This window comes from Haliotis cracherodii, unplaced genomic scaffold (assembly GCF_022045235.1).
Source record: "Haliotis cracherodii isolate W230 unplaced genomic scaffold, xgHalCrac1.p SCAF_12, whole genome shotgun sequence".
NCBI lineage: Eukaryota > Metazoa > Mollusca > Gastropoda > Lepetellida > Haliotidae > Haliotis > Haliotis cracherodii.
The window spans coordinates 32789691-32813030 of NW_027266267.1; the positions used below are offsets into that span (position 1 = coordinate 32789691).

Here is a 23340-nt window from a genome sequence, read left to right on the forward strand (position 1 = left end):
AACCAAACTCGGTTAATGCTGACTAGGAAAATTAACAATTGTGACTACAACAGTCACCGTAGCACAGGTGGTAGCGAGAAAGACATAAAATCAGGAGGCTACTGGTTCGTATCCCACCGCCAAATTAATCCATTTATACTGCTAAAATAGCTTTTATCCACCCCATCCCACACAGTCACTTCTTTTTTCCTATTAAACGCTAATAAGACACATAAAACATCACTATTTTAAATTACCTACAATGAATTTCAAGGAGGGTATACCCATTTAATATAGACCCTTAACACGTTCAGCTGTTAAACACAACCCCAAACCTGTTAAGACCGAAACATGTCTCAATTATGGGACAAGGGTCTGTTTACGTTTGTTTTCAGTACCCAAACACATTTTTTACAGTTCAGTTTAAGGTGACAGCATAAACAAGTACAAGTATTGACGACAACAGAACCCCCCCCCCCCCCCCCCCCCCCCTTCAAATATGCCAGACCACCTTCGGTAATTGTTAGATATATTGTTTGTAGGTACTTTAACTTTACCCATCCAATGTGACATCGATCTTGCTGTTGATGATATGTATGCCGTGGGTGGGCTGTGTGGTAGGTGGGAGTGGTGTCCAACACGCCTCTTCCACCCATCGTCATCCCCATCCAACAACTTACTGGACGCATACACTTGCCACCCTACGTGTGCTCCGTTGACATTCTTGGCTGTGGTAGGTCCCCAGTGACTTACGTTTTCCGTGAGAGGCGCTTACATATCGGGAGTCACAATTTCAAACAGTGCTCTGTCAGGTCCAGACTCGATTATTTACTCAACATTATGCATACGCAAGTGTTTTGTTTGTTCGTTTGTTTGTTTGTTGTTTAACGCCACACTCAGAAATATTCCATCTATATGACAACGGTCTGTAAATAATCGAACCTGGGACAGACAACCCAGTGATTGACATCATGAGCATCAATCTACACAATTAGGATACGATGACATGCAACCGAGTCCCCAAGTCTGACCACCCGATTGGTTGCTGAAGATCAGTTCTAACCCCGAGGCCAGCTTGGTTGTCAGGAAGACACGTGCCTACTACGCATAGAGAATATTAGAGGAAATGAGTTTCCGTATCCTAAATATCATAATTATGTTATGAATAAAATTTGTATTATTCGAGACATATATATTCTTATATTCTTAATAATTATACTTACGATGCGGAAACAGACGGGGTCAAATATTTATTTGTACTCACGAATCGGACAAGCACTGTCTGAACATATTGGGAGCCAATAACTTATTGATCAAGCCGAAATTTCATCGATATATGGGGCATACAAGTAGTGACCACATGTGTATATTTTTCGGATCCTGATGCTTAGTTTATCGGATTGTTTTATGATATACATAACGCACCCATTATACGATAAAAGCTACAGTATTTTTAGATTCAAGTAAATCTTTTCATAACACGGATGCCCTTGACAACCTTATAAGAAGCGTGTGTAAGAAAAAAGGCGTTTTGTTTGCGACATGTTCATCAGATGAAACGACCCCAACTACTGGTACACAACAGGTACCCGATATGTTGTTCAGTAAACAGAGTATAAAAGTTCTCTAAAGATCGTAGTTCATACAACGGATTGATTTATTGATCTACAGTTCATACAAGTAGTCCGTAATTCTAAATGTGTGAGACAGAAACTATATTTCCTTGTAAATAAATTGAAACTCATTTGGGGTTTATAAATCCTATCTGGTAATTACCTGTTGTTTTGTATACCAAAAGTAATTCATCATCACTGTGAGTGCAAGATTACCACGCGAATGTAGGTGTCAAGGTAATTTCCATCAAAAGTAGCATTAGGAAAAGGACATTCGAGGATTGATTGATAAGTTTTGAGTCTCACATTACATGATGTCATGGAGGTATTTTAAAACATAATTGAGTGATTTTAGCAAATTGTTTCGCTGTGACAAGTCAGTAAAATAAACAGAGAGGGTATGCCCCTTCCTTACCACCATAAAGAGAGCAGCAGAATTCGAGTTTATAGCAGGGATAACTTTGAAGGGAGAGCCCCCGTCCTGGAAGTGCTGACATGTCAGCAGCACCAGAAATGATCCAGAGAATCCACGATGTGAAGATGACCGACTGGCAAATGGCTAAACGTCATATTTGCAACTTCGGTTGGTTATTTCCAAGGAGTACATTCCATTTTCACAGACACTTTGGCACTGAAGAATACATCGTTGGGTTCCGAAGCTTCTGACATCTGATCACACACGTAACAGGCACAAGTCTCATGCTAATCACGATCTGTTTGAAGCTGTTCCTAAAAAGGTTCTTGGAACGATTTGTGACTATGGAGATGAGGTGAGGTGAAATTGGGTTTAACGTCGCGTACCAGATTATTGAATTTATATAGCGACGTGCATGCACGAGCGCCAGATAGGGTAACAACAAGTACCATATTTTTACGTCTATTCGTGGCCGGGGATCGAACCCTGGACAACGGACGCTCTACCACTAGACCACGGAGGCTGTGTGAGACTGGGTTCACCACTTCCCTCCTGAGTCCAAACAACAGTCTTCAAGTACTTGTTCACTGTATGATCCTCAAGTTTCCCTCCTGAGTCCAAACAACAGTCTTCAAGTACTTGTTCACTGCATGATCCTCAAGTTTCCCTCCAAAGTCCAAACAACAGTCTTCAAGTACTTGTTCACTGCATGATCCTCAAGTTTCCCTCCTGAGTCCAAACAACAGTCTTCAAGTACTTGTTCACTGCATGATCCTCAAGTTTCCCTCCTAAGTCCAAACAACAGTCTTCAAGTACTTGTTCAATGTATGATCCTCAAGTTTCCCTCCTGAGTCCAAACAACAGTCTTCAAGTACTTGTTCACTGCATGATCCTCAAGTTTCCCTCCTAAGTCCAAACAACAGTCTTCAAGTACTTGTTCACTGCATGATCCTCAAGTTTCCCTCCTGAGTCCAAACAACAGTCTTCAAGTACTTGTTCACTGCATGATCCTCAAGTTTCCCTCCTAAGTCCAAACAACAGTCTTCAAGTACTTGTTCACTGCATGATCCTCAAGTTTCCCTCCTGAGTCCAAACAACAGTCTTCAAGTACTTGTTCACTGCATGATCCTCAAGTTTCCCTCCTGAGTCCAAACAACAGTCTTCAAGTACTTGTTCACTGCATGATCCTCAAGTTTCCCTCCTAAGTCCAAACAACAGTCTTCAAGTACTTGTTCACTGCATGATCCTCAAGTTTCCCTCCTGAGTCCAAACAACAGTCTTCAAGTACTTGTTCACTGCATGATCCTCAAGTTTCCCTCCTGAGTCCAAACAACAGTCTTCAAGTACTTGTTCACTGCATGATCCTCAAGTTTCCCTCCTGAGTCCAAACAACAGTCTTCAAGTACTTGTTCACTGCATGATCCTCAAGTTTCCCTCCTAAGTCCAAACAACAGTCTTCAAGTACTTGTTCACTGCATGATCCTCAAGTTTCCCTCCTGAGTCCAAACAACAGTCTTCAAGTACTTGTTCACTGCATGATCCTCAAGTTTCCCTCCTAAGTCCAAACAACAGTCTTCAAGTACTTGTTCACTGCATGATCCTCAAGTTTCCCTCCTGAGTCCAAACAACAGTCTTCAAGTACTTGTTCACTGCATGATCCTCAAGTTTCCCTCCTAAGTCCAAACAACAGTCTTCAAGTACTTGTTCACTGCATGATCCTCAAGTTTCCCTCCTGAGTCCAAACAACAGTCTTCAAGTACTTGTTCACTGCATGATCCTCAAGTTTCCCTCCTGAGTCCAAACAACAGTCTTCAAGTACTTGTTCACTGCATGATCCTCAAGTTTGTCCGTTTTCCAAAAGTCACATGTCCCTGCTTATTGTCACAGTGAAACAATGTGCTCAACTGACTCATGTTTGTGGTGATATATCTCTTTGAAATCCTGCAATGTCCACCAGAAAAGATTCACTATTCCGCAGTTCCTTCTAAAAGAGGCTCACACTTTATCAGTCAGTATGAAGTAATAATAGCAATGGTCAATATACAACAGCATAACGACATGTAAATATAAGTTACTATTTATTATATTACGTTAATTACAACATATTTTCTACGTCATATAAAACACAAATGTACAATATTTATATTTATGATATAGGTATGTCTCAGCAGGATAAAGCCAACGAAAAAAAAGATATTCATATGCGGCGCACTTGTCGTTCGGCGATAGTGTCAGAACTAAACATCGGGAATTTGGAGAAACTACTGTGCTAATTCCTATCATTATAAAAAAAATAATCTAATATACTTAAAAAACAATGTCTAGCTGTGGCGTACGTAGCCAAGACATTTTACAAGTCTTGGTAACTTTGGAGATATCAATTGCGAAACAACTTAGCGAGGACACTTCGTAACGTTAGACAGACAGACAGACTATAAACAAACGTAGACTTGGGTTAGATGCTTATTTCTAATGCGGGATATTTACCTGCCACATACACACTCTCACTCTCACTCACACACACACATACACACGCACGCACGCACACGCACACGCACACGCACACGCACACGCACACACACCCACACCCACACCCACACACACGTGCGCGGCATTAATCCCATTATACATCACCTACAGTAGTAGCACCTGTTCTACGGTGGTGCCGTTCCAATAGTTCAATACACGCTTACAGTAGGCGTAGCGCGAGGTTTTAGGAAGTGAGTCCTCGTTTTCAGCATGAAAGTGATTCTCAGCATCGCACTGTCGTAATAACATTAAAACATCCAGTTTTGACTCAGTGCACCTCCTTGGGGCGTTGGAGTTGCTTCACCTTCGACATGTTCTTGTTTTCCAGTCCCTGGAATTCACACTGACTCGCCAACACTATTAGGATCTTGCAAAGATAAGTCACTATTTCCGGTGTTGCCAGTACCACCACATTCATTGTCATCGTTGCCAGTACCACCATAATCATTGTCATCGTTGCCAGTACCACCATATTCATTGTCATCGTTGCCAGTACCACCATATTCATTGTCATCGTTGCCAGTACCACCACATTCATTGTCATCGTTGCCAGTACCACCATATTCATTGTCATCGTTGCCAGTACCACCACATTCATTGTCATCGTTGCCAGTACCACCATATTCATTGGCATCGTTGCCAGTACCACCACATTCATTGTCATCGTCGGAATCCCCAAACTCATCAAACGCTTGTAGAACAGACTGCTCGTTTTGTTGGTCACTCTGTTTTTCGGACTCGTCCACTCTTTCCGAAATAGATTTATCAGATACATCGTTATCACCTTCATCGGGGCTCTTATCACTCCCTTTGTCAGATGTCCCCTCGAAAGATACTTCATTTTCTGGGAGAACATTTCCCCTAGAATCAGATTCCCCTGTATAAATCTGTTCCTTTGTCTTATCCTCGGTAGGCTCTGCAATTTCGTTGAACATACTTCCATCTGCCGTTGTTTCATCTGACCCAATGTCCTCAAGACCCCTTTGTGTGTTTGCTTTTACATCTTTAGACTTTCCAGTATGATCGGGAACTGTTTCATCCAGTTCTATCGCTGAAGTTGCCTCCGTTGTGCCAAGATCACCAGACTCCTCCCTTCCGTACCAAACACGTCCATTCCTTTCCTTATTTTCATAATCAGGTGACCGTGGCAGTACCCCATTTGGATGCCTCATTTCAGGGGAGGGAGGACGTTTTTCATAGGCTTTGCGAGCCTCCTCAACCGCATATCTCTGACTTCTTTTTCCACGCTTAACACAGATGATGATGATGATAATGATAATGGCGATAAGGAGAACCACTCCAATAACTATAATAACAATTTTCAAATACAATGGTAGAGGATCCTCTGTTACTGTTTCTCTGGGCCTGGCCGTCGTGATGGGGGAAGATGCTCCTGGAAGCAAACACAGACTAATTAATACAATGGTGAGTTTATAATAATTTCCTTTCCGCAATATACTTATTCAGAAATCTAGGCGACCCTCCCCATGTAACGTTATTGAATCTATATAGATAAACTTTTATAAAATAAAACTCGTTAGATGACAGTGGCCCTATGACATGGGCAACAATTGTATAAACTATTCTTTTGCAGTTGGTTGATAATTGCTAATTAATCAACCAACAGGAGATATCGCTTGGGTCATTTCAAGCGATTTCTAGTAGGCCATGTCGCTAAAATGAAATTAATAACAATGCTTTGCAGGCAATGGTGACGTCATCGGTTACCATGACGTCACACCCCAATGACATCATTAATAACTCTACCACTAAAGCTGGTTAGCAGTAATTTTTGATTCAAGGACTGCATGTGACAGTTTTCAAAATGAAAACGTTTGAAGAATGATGTAGGATGATAAATAGAATCTCCCCTTCATGGCTATTCCTCATTCAGACTTGTAACATGTGTTCCCGTGTTATTCAGGTGAACAATTTGCTTGCCTTTGCATGTGTTTGTAACGGGTGCCACCGGTTGGGCAGGATACGCCGGTGTCATCACTATTTGACAGGTGATTCATAAACATTTGTTTATGCTATAATCGGAATCGTACAATCGACTGACTCTGTTTTGGGCAGAGATTTCTTATGAATAGCGTCAGGGTTTTTATCTTAATCTCAAATATATCCGCACTCGACATTCGGGTTACATCAACTTGTCTGATAAGGTCGTCCTCTATACATGATTCAAGGTGTTACTATTATAAGCACTTTAAAACAACCTTAAATGTAGAACATATTTATGAACTGACATCCCTTGACACTTGAAAGTACTTCTTCGATTTTGATACAGTAAATACATAGATATTGAAAGTGGTAGTAACGACAAGATAGAGTGTGACCAGCGCCTGTGTGTACATCGTGAGTCTGAAGGCCTGAAGTGTGGAAAACGAAATGCATGTTTTAACTGGTTTGTTATGAATAGCCTGACATTAGGACGAAGTATATCTGTAAGCTAGTCAAAAGCCGTATACTTTTCTTACAATTGGGAGGAGGCCATAACGTCGTTCTGGACTGATATGACGTTGCCCTGGAATTTCATTGACGTCATGACACAATAAATGTCGTCACATGCTTCCGTTATAACTCGCCTGGTTAGCAGGATGTGAAAAATACTTTACAAAAAGTAAATCAAAGTTGTTTTCATAAACATTGATGTAACTTAATATCTAATTAACGTTTTACCCCTTTCCCCAGGTCCAACTCACCCTTTTTTCAAAATTCGGATCATAAAGAAGAACATGTTTCAACCGATCAGATTACAGCAAAGACACCTATTCTTTTCACAATTACATTTGAGGTCAACATTAAGTGTTTAGTTCACATTATCACACAATAATTTATGAACTGCCCATAAAATTTTAGAGTTTTAGTTAACTTAATTGATATTTAAAGTTTTGCTAAATGGGAAAATGAGGACAGATCTAGATGTGTGTATACAAGCCAGCTCCCGAGGAGATCGCCTGCATATGCCATTGACTCTGAAGCCAATAAACGCATAGTGCGTAAGGCCTTTCATTGGTCGCAAACCCAATTATTTAACATTATTTAACACAATATTGTAGTGAGTGGAAGGCACACTGTGAAGGGTGGAATTGCCTGCATGTTTCCTGCTGCCGTAACCCATGCATAGTTATGTTAACATAGGCCACTACTACACCGACACTCAAGGGAATCCGCTACATCATCTGTATAGTCATATTAAAAGATTTGTGTAAGAAAAGATAAAACCCCAGCCACACACCACATGGTCACCTCTCTACAGATTGTCAAATGGTTGGTGCCTAAGATAGTAACATAGACAAAGTCTCACCGCCTGTCTTCATACAACACACGCTTGAAGCCTCCGTCGACCCGTTATTAGCATCCCTGATCTTCCATACACCAATATCCCTCATTTTCACAGATTTTATAGTTAGTGTAGAGTGAGTATCATTCTTGGTGGCACTGTATCCAGACACGGCACTGCAGTTGGGGTTGCATGTGACAACATATCTGTCTTCAGTTGGACGCACCCAGATAAACCCTTCATAGCTGCCCTTGTGACCAGTTATACTGTATTCTGCGCTCAGGGTAGCGTCCCCACCAGGGCAGAGGGTCTGGCCAGTACATACATCTGTGTAGAAAACAATCAGGTTGAACATGTTACAATCATATGGTGAAACAAGCGTGCAAATGGAAAGGTGAGCTTCCAGAAATTTGTTGGTGCCTGTTTTGCTGACATATTTCTAATAATCGTTGTTTAAACGTCTTTCCGGTGTCTTGTGAGATCCATACAAAGGTAAATCCAGAATTAAATAACATGCTTCTAACACAAGACACCCAACTCGTTTTCCCTTCATCATCTAATTGCTTAAGTATTTTGTAACATTGAAATGGTGCCTGTGTCATTCCATTATTATACTATTATATTATTATATTATTATTCCATCTATACCCAATATTTAACAACACGCAGCTGGCTATGAACATATATACTACTGCCGCCTTATTTGAAGCAGATTTATCATTGTACAAAAGTCGCTCAAAATACAAAGAATGGACATTTTCAATGGATTAAAATGATATAACATGCACATTATGCTGCCTATGTATATATGCCACTACTACATTAACAGTAAAGCTAAACAGCCTGCGTTGTTGACAAAACTGTTCATGAATGAGGTAAGACAGTAAACTAGAAAGACGTACTTCTGGAAATGCTTACGACTGTTAGGAGTAAGATAAAACACGAGCCGATTCTTACTTATCACTTCAATGCTTGTGAACAAAACTCTGAATGCAGACTCTTTAAAAAAGATATGTTTTGTTGACGTACCATTCTCTGTGGAGTTGTCTGTTGGTGTTGACGACGTTGTTGTCGAATCGCTGTTGTCTGAAACGTATAAAAATCGTAAACATATAAAAAAAACCCATTTAATTATAATAATTAAGATGGCGTGCTGTGATTATATAAGAAATATCTGGTTGGCCCATTGTTAAATTCTTACATTTATTATTGATATTTGACCTTGGGTCAAGGAAACCGTTTTGCGGATGAAGAGCCAAAGACATTTGTATAAGATTGTGTTCCCTTCAGCACTCGCTCTGTGAAAACATCAGCATCACTCCGTGTTACAATGTGGAGAATATAGTGGTCTTTAAGTTTCCAGCGGTTCGGTTGAATTTTTTTATAATCTTAAATTTTTAGAGGGGGTTTATATTAGAGACGACTATATTATCGGTCTTTAAAAAAGGATGAACCGAACAGTTTTTTTAAAAAAAACATTCAGCTTGCCAAGCGAACAATGTATTTGGGTAAAACATATTTTCTGGAACACATGATTTAAAAGAAATATCTTTAACACCCACCCATCCGCAACATACATACACACACACACCAGACACCCAACTCGTTTTCCCTTCATCATCTCATTGCTTAAGCATTTTGTAACATTGAAATGGTGCATGTGTCATTTCATTATTAATATCTATACCCAATATTTAACAACACGCAGCTGGCTATGAACAAATATACTACTGCCGCCTTATTGAAGCAGATTTACCATTGTACAAAAGTCGCTCAAAATACAAAGAATGGACATTTTCAATGGATTAAAATGATATAACATGCACATTATGCTGCCTATGTATATATGCCACTACTACATTAACAGTAAAGCTAAACAGCCTGCGTTGTTGACAAAACTGTTCATGAATGAGGTAAGACAGTAAACTAGAAAGACGTACTTCTGGAAATGCTTACGACTGTTAGGAGTAAGATAAAACACGAGCCGATTCTTACTTATCACTTCAATGCTTGTGAACAAAACTCTGAATGCAGACTCTTTAAAAAAGATATGTTTTGTTGACGTACCATTCTCTGTGGAGTTGTCTGTTGGTGTTGACGACGTTGTTGTCGAATCGCTGTTGTCTGAAACGTATAAAAATCGTAAACATATAAAAAAAACCCATTTAATTATAATAATTAAGATGGCGTGCTGTGATTATATAAGAAATATCTGGTTGGCCCATTGTTAAATTCTTACATTTATTATTGATATTTGACCTTGGGTCAAGGAAACCGTTTTGCGGATGAAGAGCCAAAGACATTTGTATAAGATTGTGTTCCCTTCAGCACTCGCTCTGTGAAAACATCAGCATCACTCCGTGTTACAATGTGGAGAATATAGTGGTCTTTAAGTTTCCAGCGGTTCGGTTGAATTTTTTTATAATCTTAAATTTTTAGAGGGGGTTTCTATTAGAGACGACTATATTATCGGTCTTTAAAAAAGGATGAACCGAACAGTTTTTTTAAAAAAAACATTCAGCTTGCCAAGCGAACAATGTATTTGGGTAAAACATATTTTCTGGAACACATGATTTAAAAGAAATATCTTTAACACCCACCCATCCGCAACATACATACACACACACACCAGACACCCAACTCGTTTTCCCTTCATCATCTCATTGCTTAAGCATTTTGTAACATTGAAATGGTGCATGTGTCATTTCATTATTAATATCTATACCCAATATTTAACAACACGCAGCTGGCTATGAACAAATATACTACTGCCGCCTTATTGAAGCAGATTTACCATTGTACAAAAGTCGCTCAAAATACAAAGAATGGACATTTTCAATGGATTTAAATGATATAACATGTACATTATGCTGCCTATGTATATATGCCACTACTACATTAACAGTAAAGCTAAACAGCCTGCGTTGTTGACAAAACTGTTCATGAATGAGGTAAGACAGTAAACTAGAAAGACGTACTTCTGGAAATGCTTACGACTGTTAGGAGTAAGATAAAACACGAGCCGATTCTTACTTATCACTTCAATGCTTGTGAACAAAACTCTGAATGCAGACTCTTTAAAAAAGATATGTTTTGTTGACGTACCATTCTCTGTGGAGTTGTCTGTTGGTGTTGACGACGTTGTTGTCGAATCGCTGTTGTCTGAAACGTATAAAAATCGTAAACATATAAAAAAAACCCATTTAATTATAATAATTAAGATGGCGTGCTGTGATTATATAAGAAATATCTGGTTGGCCCATTGTTAAATTCTTACATTTATTATTGATATTTGACCTTGGGTCAAGGAAACCGTTTTGCGGATGAAGAGCCAAAGACATTTGTATAAGATTGTGTTCCCTTCAGCACTCGCTCTGTGAAAACATCAGCATCACTCCGTGTTACAATGTGGAGAATATAGTGGTCTTTAAGTTTCCAGCGGTTCGGTTGAATTTTTTTATAATCTTAAATTTTTAGAGGGGGTTTCTATTAGAGACGACTATATTATCGGTCTTTAAAAAAGGATGAACCGAACAGTTTTTTTAAAAAAAACATTCAGCTTGCCAAGCGAACAATGTATTTGGGTAAAACATATTTTCTGGAACACATGATTTAAAAGAAATATCTTTAACACCCACCCATCCGCAACATACATACACACACACACCAGACACCCAACTCGTTTTCCCTTCATCATCTCATTGCTTAAGCATTTTGTAACATTGAAATGGTGCATGTGTCATTTCATTATTAATATCTATACCCAATATTTAACAACACGCAGCTGGCTATGAACAAATATACTACTGCCGCCTTATTGAAGCAGATTTACCATTGTACAAAAGTCGCTCAAAATACAAAGAATGGACATTTTCAATGGATTTAAATGATATAACATGTACATTATGCTGCCTATGTATATATGCCACTACTACATTAACAGTAAAGCTAAACAGCCTGCGTTGTTGACAAAACTGTTCATGAATGAGGTAAGACAGTAAACTAAAAAGATGTACTTCTGGAAATGCTTACGACTTTTAGGAGTAAGATAAAACACGAGCCGATTCTTACTTATCACTTCAATGCTTGTGGATAAAATTTTGAATGCAGACTCTTTAAAAAAGATATGTTTTGTTGACGTACCATTCTCTGTGGAGTTGTCTGTTGGTGTTGACGACGTTGTTGTTGAATCGCTGTTGTCTGAAACGTATAAAAATCGTAAACATATAAAAATCATTTAATTATAACACTAGTAATTAAGATGGCGTGCTGTGATTATATAAGAAATATATGTTTGACCCATTGTTAAATTCTTACATTTATTATGATATTTGACCTTGGGTCAAGGAAACCGTTTTGCGGATGAAGAGCCAAAGACATTTGTATAAGATTGTGTTCCCTTCAGCACTCGCTCTGTGAAAACATCAGCATCACTCCGTGTTACAATGTGGAGAATATAGTGGTCTTTAAGTTTCCAGCGGTTCGGTTGAATTTTTTTATAATCTTAAATTTTAGAGGGGGTTTCTATTAGAGACGACTATATTATCGGTCTTTAAAAAAGGATGAACCGAACAGTTTTTTTTAAAAAAACATTCAGCTTGCCAAGCGAACAATGTATTTGGGTAAAACATATTTTCTGGAACACATGATTTAAAAGAAATATCTTTAACACCCACCCATCCGCAACATACATACACACACACACCAGACACCCAACTCGTTTTCCCTTCATCATCTCATTGCTTAAGCATTTTGTAACATTGAAATGGTGCATGTGTCATTTCATTATTAATATCTATACCCAATATTTAACAACACGCAGCTGGCTATGAACAAATATACTACTGCCGCCTTATTGAAGCAGATTTACCATTGTACAAAAGTCGCTCAAAATACAAAGAATGGACATTTTCAATGGATTTAAATGATATAACATGTACATTATGCTGCCTATGTATATATGCCACTACTACATTAACAGTAAAGCTAAACAGCCTGCGTTGTTGACAAAACTGTTCATGAATGAGGTAAGACAGTAAACTAAAAAGATGTACTTCTGGAAATGCTTACGACTTTTAGGAGTAAGATAAAACACGAGCCGATTCTTACTGATCACTTTAATGCTTGTGGATAAAATTTTGAATGCAGACTCTTTAAAAAAGATATGTTTTGTTGACGTACCATTCTCTGTGGAGTTGTCTGTTGGTGTTGACGACGTTGTTGTCGAATCGCTGTTGTCTGAAACGTATAAAAATCGTAAACATATAAAAATCATTTAATTATAACACTAGTAATTAAGATGGCGTGCTGTGATTATATAAGAAATATATGTTTGACCCATTGTTAAATTCTTACATTTATTATTGATATTTGACCTTGGGTCAAGGAAACCGTTTTGCGGATGAAGAGCCAAAGACATTTGATAAGATTGATATGTTATTTAAGATTGTGTTCACTTCAGCACTCGCTCTGTGAAAACATCAGCATTACTCCGTGTTACTTTTTGGAGAATATAGTGGTCTTTAAGTTTCCAGCGGTTCGGTTGAACTTTTGATAATCTTAAATTTTGGAGGGAGTTTCTATTAGAGACGAATATATTATCGGTCTTTAAAAAAGGAGGAACCGAACAGTTTTTTTAAAACATTCAGCTTGCCAAGCGAACAATTTATTTGGGTAAAACATATTTTCTGGAAGAAATGATTTTAAACAATTGTCTTTAACACCCACCCATCCGCAACATACATAACACACGCACGCACGTACGCACGCACGCACGCACGCACACATAGACACACACACACACACACACGCACGCACGCACGCAGGCACACGCACACGCACACGCACACACACACACACACACACACGCACACACACACGCGCACACACACACACACACACACACACACACACACACACACACACACACACACACACACACACACACACACACATAGGGAGCTAGCGCCCACAATGGAGGAAGTCTTACCGCTATAAGTCAGATCACACACGCTAGAAATCAGAACATTGTCGGCATTAGCATCATTGATCTTCCATACACCAATATCCCCCATTTCCACAGATTTTATAGTTAGTGTAGAGTGAGTATCATTCTTGGTGGCACTGTATCCAGACACGGCACTGCAGTTGGGGTTGCATGTGACAACATATCTGCCATGAGTTGGTCGCACCCAGATAAACCCTTCATAGCTGCCCTTGTGACCAGTTATACTGTATTCTGCGCTCAGGGTAGCGTTCCCACCAGGGCAGAGGGTCTGGCCAGTACATACATCTGTACAGAAAACAATCAGGGTTTTGGTGAGGTGAAATGGGGTTTAACGTCAATATTATTGCACTTATATAGCGACATGCATGCACGTGTGTGTGTTTTTGTGTGTGGCTGCCTGTACTAGTCAGGACTAATGCCCTTTTTATAGTACAAGCCCATTGAGAAACCATACCGCAGTTTAACGAGATTGCTCCACTCAGACAGTATATTGACTCCAAGCCGACCAGTCCTTAATGCCGAGGGCCAGGCAGGGCATCAACAAGTGCCACCTTTTAACGTCTTTTGGTATGGATCGAACCCCGGACTATCCGCTCTCCTTGCAGAAGTTCTACCACCAGACCATGGAGGCGGTCATTTTGAGGTGACACCTTTCGTAATTATATGTAAGACCCCGGTCAGGTTACATCAGTATTCAGGTTTGTAAATACAAACGTTCAACTCACCACTACCAATGCAGGCCAGCCACGCCAGCATCAGTACACACAACTTGCCGTGATCCAACATCTTAGTCAGCTTTCAACTATAATAATAATAATAAAAAAAATAATAAAAATAAAAATGATAAAAATAATAATAATAATAATAATAATAATAATAATAATAATAATAAAAAAAAAGAGAAAAAAAAGAAGGAGGAGCAGAAGACCACGGGTCAGTATATAACGAAAACTGCGTAAATATACAGATAATATGATACTACATTTAGGGTATCAAATATATAATTTGACTGTATGCAACGTACATGTGCATTGATGTAGCTACAGTTATATCAAGTTGTGCGAGCTATGGGTGTACCTGTCTACCGTCATCTGTGCACGGCTTTAGCATTAAGATTGTCTTAGTGCATATGTCATTACTTAACACCCTGGCTGCTTCAATGGCAAGGGCACGTTGGTATAAAACAGGCATTGCGTGTGCGCCCTTTATCACTTACAACAAAATACAAACAGAGGAAATTATAGGCATTTTAAAAAACGATATCAATTGTTTACAATTTCGTTATAACATGCACGGATAGTACGTCTAAAAAGTAGTCATTTGTATGAGAGGGTGGACATAAAATTATATATTTCGGTAGGGATTTGTTTCATGTCAAATATGATCATAACTATGGCATGCGGTCATGTAAGTCACTCTGTTGTCTGGGGTCCGTGAAATACAACTGAGGGCATTAACTCCGTCCGTCACCTTTCTCCGGGAATCTCTGCTCGGGACTGAGAATTGTGCATGTAAATATTTATGACTTGTGACGAATGTGTGATCAATGACTCATGCACGGGGCTATTATGTGCGAGCTTTTGAGTGGGGCAGCAATGCCGACATTCACTCGTCTATTCATTCGCTCTCACATTCACACGGTAGAGAATAGAACCAGGTGAATGTACACGTAACCTTTTCATGAATATTCTACTGGAATATGGTACAAAGAAAAGAGGAGCTTAGTCAGACATGATATCCAGTGCCACAGGCAGCCCTGACTCCAAGGAAGCCCAGGGAGGGACGATATGTCAATATACGCTGGAATATATCAATGTACATGTATATCAATATACGCTGGTATATATCAACATACATGCATATCAAATACCCTGGTCTATATCACCAGACATGTATATCAAATACCCTGGTATATATCAACATACATGTATATCAAATACCCTGGTATATATCAACATACATGTATTTCAAATACCCTGGTATATATCAACATACATGTATATCAAATACCCTGGTATATATCAACATACATGTATATCAAATACCCTGATGTATATCAACACACATTTATATCAATATACCCTGGTGTATATCAACCTACATGTATATCAATATACGCTGTTGTAAATCAACCTACATGAATATCAATAAACCCTGGTGTATATCAACCTACATGTATATCAATATACGCTGGTGTAAATCAACATGTATATGAAATTACCCTGGTGTATATCAACATACATGTATATCAATATACCCGGGTGTATATCAACCTACATGTATATCAATATACGCTGGTGTATATCAACCTACATGTATATCAATATACGCTTTTGTAAATCAACCTACATGTATATCAATATATGCTGGTGTATATCAACCTACATGTATATCAATATATGCTGGTGTATATCAACCTACATGTATATCAAAATACGCTGGTGTAAATCAACATGTATATCAAATTTCCCTGGTGTATATCGATATATTTGCATGTTTGTTGTTTTACGCCGCACTCAGCAATATTCCAGCTATATGACGGTGGTCTGTAAATAAACGAGTCCGGACCAGACAATCCTGTGATAGACATCATGATCATCGATCCACGCCATTGGGATACGATGATATGCATCAACCAAGTTAGCGAGCTGACCACCCGATCCCGTTAGTCGCCTGTTACGACAAGTATGGTCGGCCTTTTACAGCAAGCAAGGGTTCCTAAAGACCTGTTCTACCCCGGATCTTTATACTGATATGTATATATGTTGATATACACCAGGGTCTGTTGATATCCATGTATGTTGATATGTAGCAGGGTTTATGGAAAAACATCGATTTTGAGACAGGACACAGGTACACTCATTAGTCAGGTGTTGTGCTTGACTGTTAGACATATCTCAGAACACAGGTACACTCATTAGTCAGGTGTTGTGCTTGACTGTCAGGTATATATCACAACACAGGTACACTCATTTAGTCAGGAGTTGTGCTTGACTGTGAGGCATATATCAGAACACAGGTACACTCATTAGTCAGGTGTTGTGCTTGATTGTCAGGTATATATCAGAACACAGGTACACTCATTAGTCAGGTGTTGTGCTTGACTGTCAGGTATATATCAGAACACAGGTACACTCATTAGTCAGGTGTTGTGCTTGACTGTGAGGCATATATCAGAACACAGGTACACTCATTAGTCAGGTGCTGTGCTTGACTGTCAGGTATATATCAGAATACAGGTACACTCATTAGTCAGGTGTTGTGCTTGACTGTCAGGTATATATCAGAACACAGGTACACTCATTAGTCAGGTGTTGTGCTTGACTGTCAGGCATATATCAGAATACAGGTACACTCATTAGTCAGGTGTTGTACTTGACTGTCAGGTATATATCAGACCTCAGGTTCACTCATTTAGTCAGGTGTTGTGCTTGACTGTGAGGCATATATCAGAACACAGGTACACTCATTAGTCAGGTGTTGTGCTTGACTGTCAGGTATATATCAGAACACAGGTACACTCATTAGTCAGGTGTTGTGCTTGACTGTCAGGTATATATCACAACACAGGTACACTCATTAGTCAGGTATTGTGCTTGACTGTGAGGCATATATCAGAACACAGGTACACTCATTAGTCAGGTGCTGTGCTTGACTGTCAGGTATATATCAGAATACAGGTACACTCATTAGTCAGGTGTTGTGCTTGACTGTCAGGTATATATCAGAACACAGGTACACTCATTAGTCAGGTGTTGTGCTTGACTGTCAGGCATATATCAGAATACAGGTACACTCATTAGTCAGGTGTTGTGCTTGACTGTCAGGTATATATCAGACCACAGGTTCACTCATTAGTCAGGTGTTGTGCTTGACTGTCAGGCATATATCAGAATATGTACTCAAAAGGTAGGCCAAGTTCGGCTATTGTTCAACAGACTGTATGCAACGAAAGACACACGTCAAGTCATGTTGAACCTGTCCTTCGGGAGGTTTATGTTCCCGAAGAATGTAATGTCGTCATATTTCTTCAAGGTTGGTTTGACTTCAGTCGGACATACATATTCAGTTGTTGGTTGCGTATAGCAACACGCTAAACGACAATGCCTAAAGTATCAGTGACAAGCTCGACTGGAATTATATCGCAAAAAAACAAATTGTCAAAGAAATTTCTATAAAAAATAGTTATGCTTCAGTCTGAAAAAACAAACGTGTCTGCCTCAAAATGTACATTGTTGCAAGGTTTCTTATTTTTTAGAAATATTCAGGCAGGCTCATAGTTTTAACATTTACAATATCTGGTTTCGACAAAATATCTCATCTCGTTACTAGGTCGGTCCCTAGTGGTGAGAATATTTCCGCAGAACACCGCCTAGATATAAAGACGGGCTCAGTTAGGTATCAGAGAGGGGCGGGGTATGTGGAGCAGTCTGTGTCCACCGCTAAATCGTCGGGTCTTGTATTGTAATACAATCTCTAGTAGTGTTGGGTACGGCTTTCAGCAACACCAACAACAACAAGTTCAACAACAACTACTACAATGACAACAACAGCAACCACTACAACTACGACTTTCACAACAACGTCAGAATAACACACCGGCTCAACAACTCATTACTGCATGCATTTGCTATGGTTGATTCAACCAATACGGGATCACATCGACCTGCTATTTTTTTATCGATACGTGTATTCCAAACACAGATATAAACAATTATACTAATATACACAATCACTTACATATATGAACTGTCAATATAATACCACAAATACTCACAAATGCTTGTGAACTTATCCAAAAGTTGAACACAATTAATAACGGTCTCCTTCCTTGCGTGCAATCTATCGTATATCAAACTCTCTCAAGAGGGAGACTCACGTAGACTGCGAGTGTCTTGTAATGCTGTCTGTCTATGTAACCTGGACGTACAGAGACTATTGTAACTTCGTGTGTTATAATATCTAGTACATAGCGCATATGAATGAAGCTTTACACTGACTTTACATTTCGTGCAAAGTATTATGTCGCTTCTCCTGGCAGTCATATAGTGAATCGATAATAGGGTTAAGAGGGTGGGTATTGGCTATGAATACACGGATTTCATCCGGCACAGTCCTCTCTCGTGGGACACAAATCAGTTTTATTGACAGCTCGTAATCTAGATTTAAACGGTTACCCATGACTACAGGACTACACAGTTATACTCATATAGGGAGCGGTCGGGTAGCCTAGTGGTTAAAGCGTTTGCTCGTCACGCCGAAGACCCGGGTTCGATTCCCGACATGGGTACAATGTGTGAAGCCGACTTCTGGTGTCCCCCGCCGTGATATTGCTGGAATATTTCTAAAAGCGGCGTAAAACCATACTCACTCACTCACTCAAATCGGCTGATTTCACTGGAGATAATGGTCAATCTAGCTAATCAAAACACACTTAGAGAATATCCCCCTGACGTCGTTTGATATGAAACATATCAGCAAGAGTTGATAAACTCTGAGGCTTTAATCGAGACAAGAAGGTGAGATTCTACTAATATACAAGTCCCGTGAAGAACCAGGGTAGAATAGGTCTTCAGCAACCCATTCTTGCCGTAAAAGGCGACTATGCTTGTCGTAAGATTCGACTAACGGGATCGGGTGGTCAGGCTCCCTGACTTGGTTGATGCATGTCATCGATCCCAATGGCGTGGATCGATGATCATGATGTAAATCACTGGACTGTCTGGTCCAGACTCGATTATTTACAGACCACCGTCATATAGCTGGATTATTGCTGAGTGCGGCGTAAAACAACAAACCAAACCAAAAAAAACTAATATTCAAAATCATTCTTCGGTTTTTTTCAGTTTGTAAAATGTAGTGTCTTGCGATTAGCGCCGTGATTGATTGTGACGTCATGTCAATAGTCGTCTTTGGATGATAAAGGAATATATCAACATGGTTATATGAACGTTCATCTTAACCTTGGGGGCAGCCGTCTTAGGCGCCGCAATTCGCTGTGCAGAGTTGCATCCCTTAAAACCCATGATCGCAGGTTCGAATCGTGGTTCGCCCCGATTATGTTTCCAGGTTTGTCGTCCTCGTGGGTTTCACTAAAGTGGTAAACGACTGAGACCTGCATCACTTTAGACGTTCCGCCCACAATAAGCTGACACACCTTGATATAACTGTAATACCGTTGAATGCTACGATAAACCCAACTCACTCACTCACTCATCTAAAACCACAATGTCGCTGCGCGGTAATATCGTGTTGTACACCACAATGACAGCATGGCTGATATTTTGAATAGTATAACTTCCGTTTTCGCAACTTATCACTTCAAACTTATCAATATTATTCTCCAGATTGGTGCAAGGGGGACTCTCTTAGTTTCGAAAATGAGAAACTAAGAATTAGGGTCAGGTAATAAACAAATTTAATCCTGATTTCAGAATGAGCCTATAGTCTTGATCCAGTATCATACTAAACCATAGCTTTAACAAGGTAACCCCTTCAGATAAATGAAATTCATCTGAAAATTTCAACAAATATAACCAAATGCCAATATTACTGACAAACGCTTAAAACCACAAACCTTAGAATACTCTCACCAACCTTCAATAGTTTTAATAACCTTTTATGACTTTTATGTAGTTGTTATCCTTATTTTACTTTCAAACAATAATATATAAAACACCATTTTATATCCAATAATTGTAAAGTTGCGTTATACAAACAAACCCATAAAAACTATTAAAATACCGTGAAAATGTCCTTGCTACACCAAATACATATTTTATTATATAACCTTATACAATCAATGGTAACCTCCCAATTGTCAGACATCCCATTTGTCAGACAGCGTATACCAGGAAAAGTCAAGGTTGGTTAGTCAAGCAATAGTTACCTGTTTACCTTTTATTAAAGTGGTACAGACCGGAAAACACACATTTTGAAGAATTTACAGGATAGGTTTAGTAAGACTTTTAATCATCAAATCATACCAGAAATCACACTTTTTGAAGTATTCATTACATTATTGCATAAGACACTAGATACACAACACACACTGATCACAGTTCAGTACAATGTCTGTTTTCAGCTAAGCTTCAGCAAATGTTCAACAGCATCCAGGAATTCTGCCCACTGACCATCATCTCTTTAAGACGCACCAGTCTTCCCTCTGACTCTGTGAAGACCTTCTCCCTGGGTGGGGGAGCAGCACCAGTCTTCCCTCTGACTCTGTGAAGACCTTCTCCCTGGGTGGGGGAGCAGCACCAGCCTTCCCTCTGACTCTGTGTAGACCTTCTCCCTGGGTGGGGGAGCAGCACCAGCCTTCCCTCTGACTCTGTGAAGACCTTCTCCCTGGGTGGGGGAGCAGCACCAGCCTTCCCTCTGACTCTGTGAAGACCTTCTTCCTGGGTGGGGGAGCAGCACCAGCCTTCCCTCTGACTCTGTGTAGACCTTCTCCCTGGGTGGGGGAGCAGCACCAAAGTCTACCTGTGTCAGCTTGGCACCTTCCGACTTATCAATGCCTTGAAACAAGTCCACAATTCTGATGTGAAGACTGCGGTGCACACGGGCATGAAAACCCTCCATGTTGTTGTTTGTCCTCGGTCCTACTTTGTGCTGATGATTCCAAAGGGGGAGTCTGAAACGGGCCTCGTCGTCAACCCTTGTCGTCACCATGTAATCTTTGAAATCTTGGCACCTTGCCACCTCAGGTGAAGTCGATAGAGGAAACTCTTCAAGTATGGGAACGAAGGAAGATGTGGAACGTTTTCTGGAGTCTGGCGGCCGACTCCTGCATTGTAGGCAGCCTGGACAGGTGCTGTCTCTTCTCTGGTCGGCTCCCTCAAAGTACTGACAAACTTGACAGGAGTCTGATCTCTAGGTGGGTGGCAGTGACACCTTACTGACTTAGTCTACATGTTATATAGTACGGTATCTATAGTACATGTGGACCCGTGAGGATCCGGGGTAGAATAGGTCTTCCATAACCCATGTTTGCCGTAAAAGGCGACTAACGGGATCGGATGGTCAGGCTCCCTGACTTGGTTGATGCATGTCATCGATCCCGATTGCGTGGATCGATGTTTATGATGCCAATCACTGGATTGTTTGGTACAGACTCGATTATTTACAGACCGCCGTCATATAGCTGGAATATTTCTGAGTGCGGCGTAAAACAACAAACCAACTAACCAAATATAGTACATTAGAGATTAGATCAGGTTATGGAGATGTTTAATCTATTTAAGGTGTTCTTATTCTAACATCGTATTTAACATCGTTTGTTAAACTTCACTGAGTTTCCTATATTCTTTATCACTGGAAAAACTTCCCTTAATCGTTGCTGATAAAACACGCGCAACCCGACACAGATCCAACACAATCCTAATCTGGTTAATCTGTTTCATTCAACGAGTTGGGATTCTCTCCCACAGTTGGGAGCAGCTCATTAATTAGTAGGTAAGACCAGGCAGTTACACTGGTCACACTTGACTGGTCTGTCTGACTATTGGGTCGTCTGACAAATGGGATGTCTGACATTGGGAGTAAACCAGATCAATCTGTGATATAGGGAAACACGTGCGAAGAGATATTAGTGAATCGAGCAGGTCATAAATTTATTTCAAATTGTCCTGCACCACGAGGGCTCCAGACGTATGCGTGAGTGGGTCGGTGTGTGGGTTATTCCTGTCGTCTGTCTATATATCTTACACAAGGGCCCGATGAATAATCATTATGATCTAAGCCTTGATACACAAACACGGTCGTTCAAGTAGCTGGAGTCGTGAATCACGCAGATCTTGCTCGATGACAGGGTATTGTTGTTAAACGTTCTACCCAACACGAAACGTTGTACTAATGGGCGGTGCTGTGCACAAAGCGCCTGTGTAGTACATGACATATGTGTTGATGTTATGAGTTGTATGTACGTGTTTCGTTTGTTGTGTGTATGGAAATAAACTTCATTTGTAATGCGTCAAATTCCCTTCACCACGCGACTGCTCATAGCGCTGCATTATCATAACCCCGCTCAATGGATCAGCGTATACTCGAGTTTCATTTTATGATGTATACAACCGAGGCTTATGAGGCGCTAGGGTAGCAGTTACATTACCATCTCATCCTACCGGGTACCCGTTCACTGCTGGGTGAACAGAGGCATAGTTAGCATGCCTTAGGGACCGATTCAAAAGTTCTATGTCGGAAAAAAATATTAATTCCTTACGTTTTGAGACATACCCCATAACGCCTTAAAAAAATCATTTTAAAATGTTGAATTCCCGAATTTAATGACCTCTTCATGTCACTCATTCTTGTGTTTTACCCTGCTTTGTCAGAGCGTTTTTTCGGCGAATGAAGTAAATTTACTAGGTGATGACAATTATTTGTAGTTTGTCAATAGATCAAATCTGCCATAATATATTAGGCACTCCACCAGATGGACTATTACCGCCGACGAAAAAACCTTACCGTGTGAACAGATGGGCCAGGATGTATTTAATGACAACTCCCAACA

General features: G+C 39.9%; 1 protein-coding gene across 1 annotated transcript; it reads right to left on the reverse strand.

The window, feature by feature from the left end:
• Positions 1-4104: 4104 nt before the first annotated feature.
• On the reverse strand, positions 4105-18795 carry LOC139458360 (putative uncharacterized protein DDB_G0282133). Its single transcript, XM_071239768.1, has 8 exons — positions 18607-18795; positions 14555-14631; positions 13812-14114; positions 13004-13060; positions 11966-12022; positions 10928-10984; positions 7847-8149; positions 4105-5929 (listed from the first exon to the last, which is right to left on the reverse strand). The coding sequence occupies exons 2-8, from the start codon at positions 14613-14615 to the stop codon at positions 4875-4877; spliced, it is 1893 nt and encodes a 630-aa protein (XP_071095869.1). The 5' UTR covers positions 14616-14631; positions 18607-18795; the 3' UTR covers positions 4105-4874.
• Positions 18796-23340: the final 4545 nt, after the last annotated feature.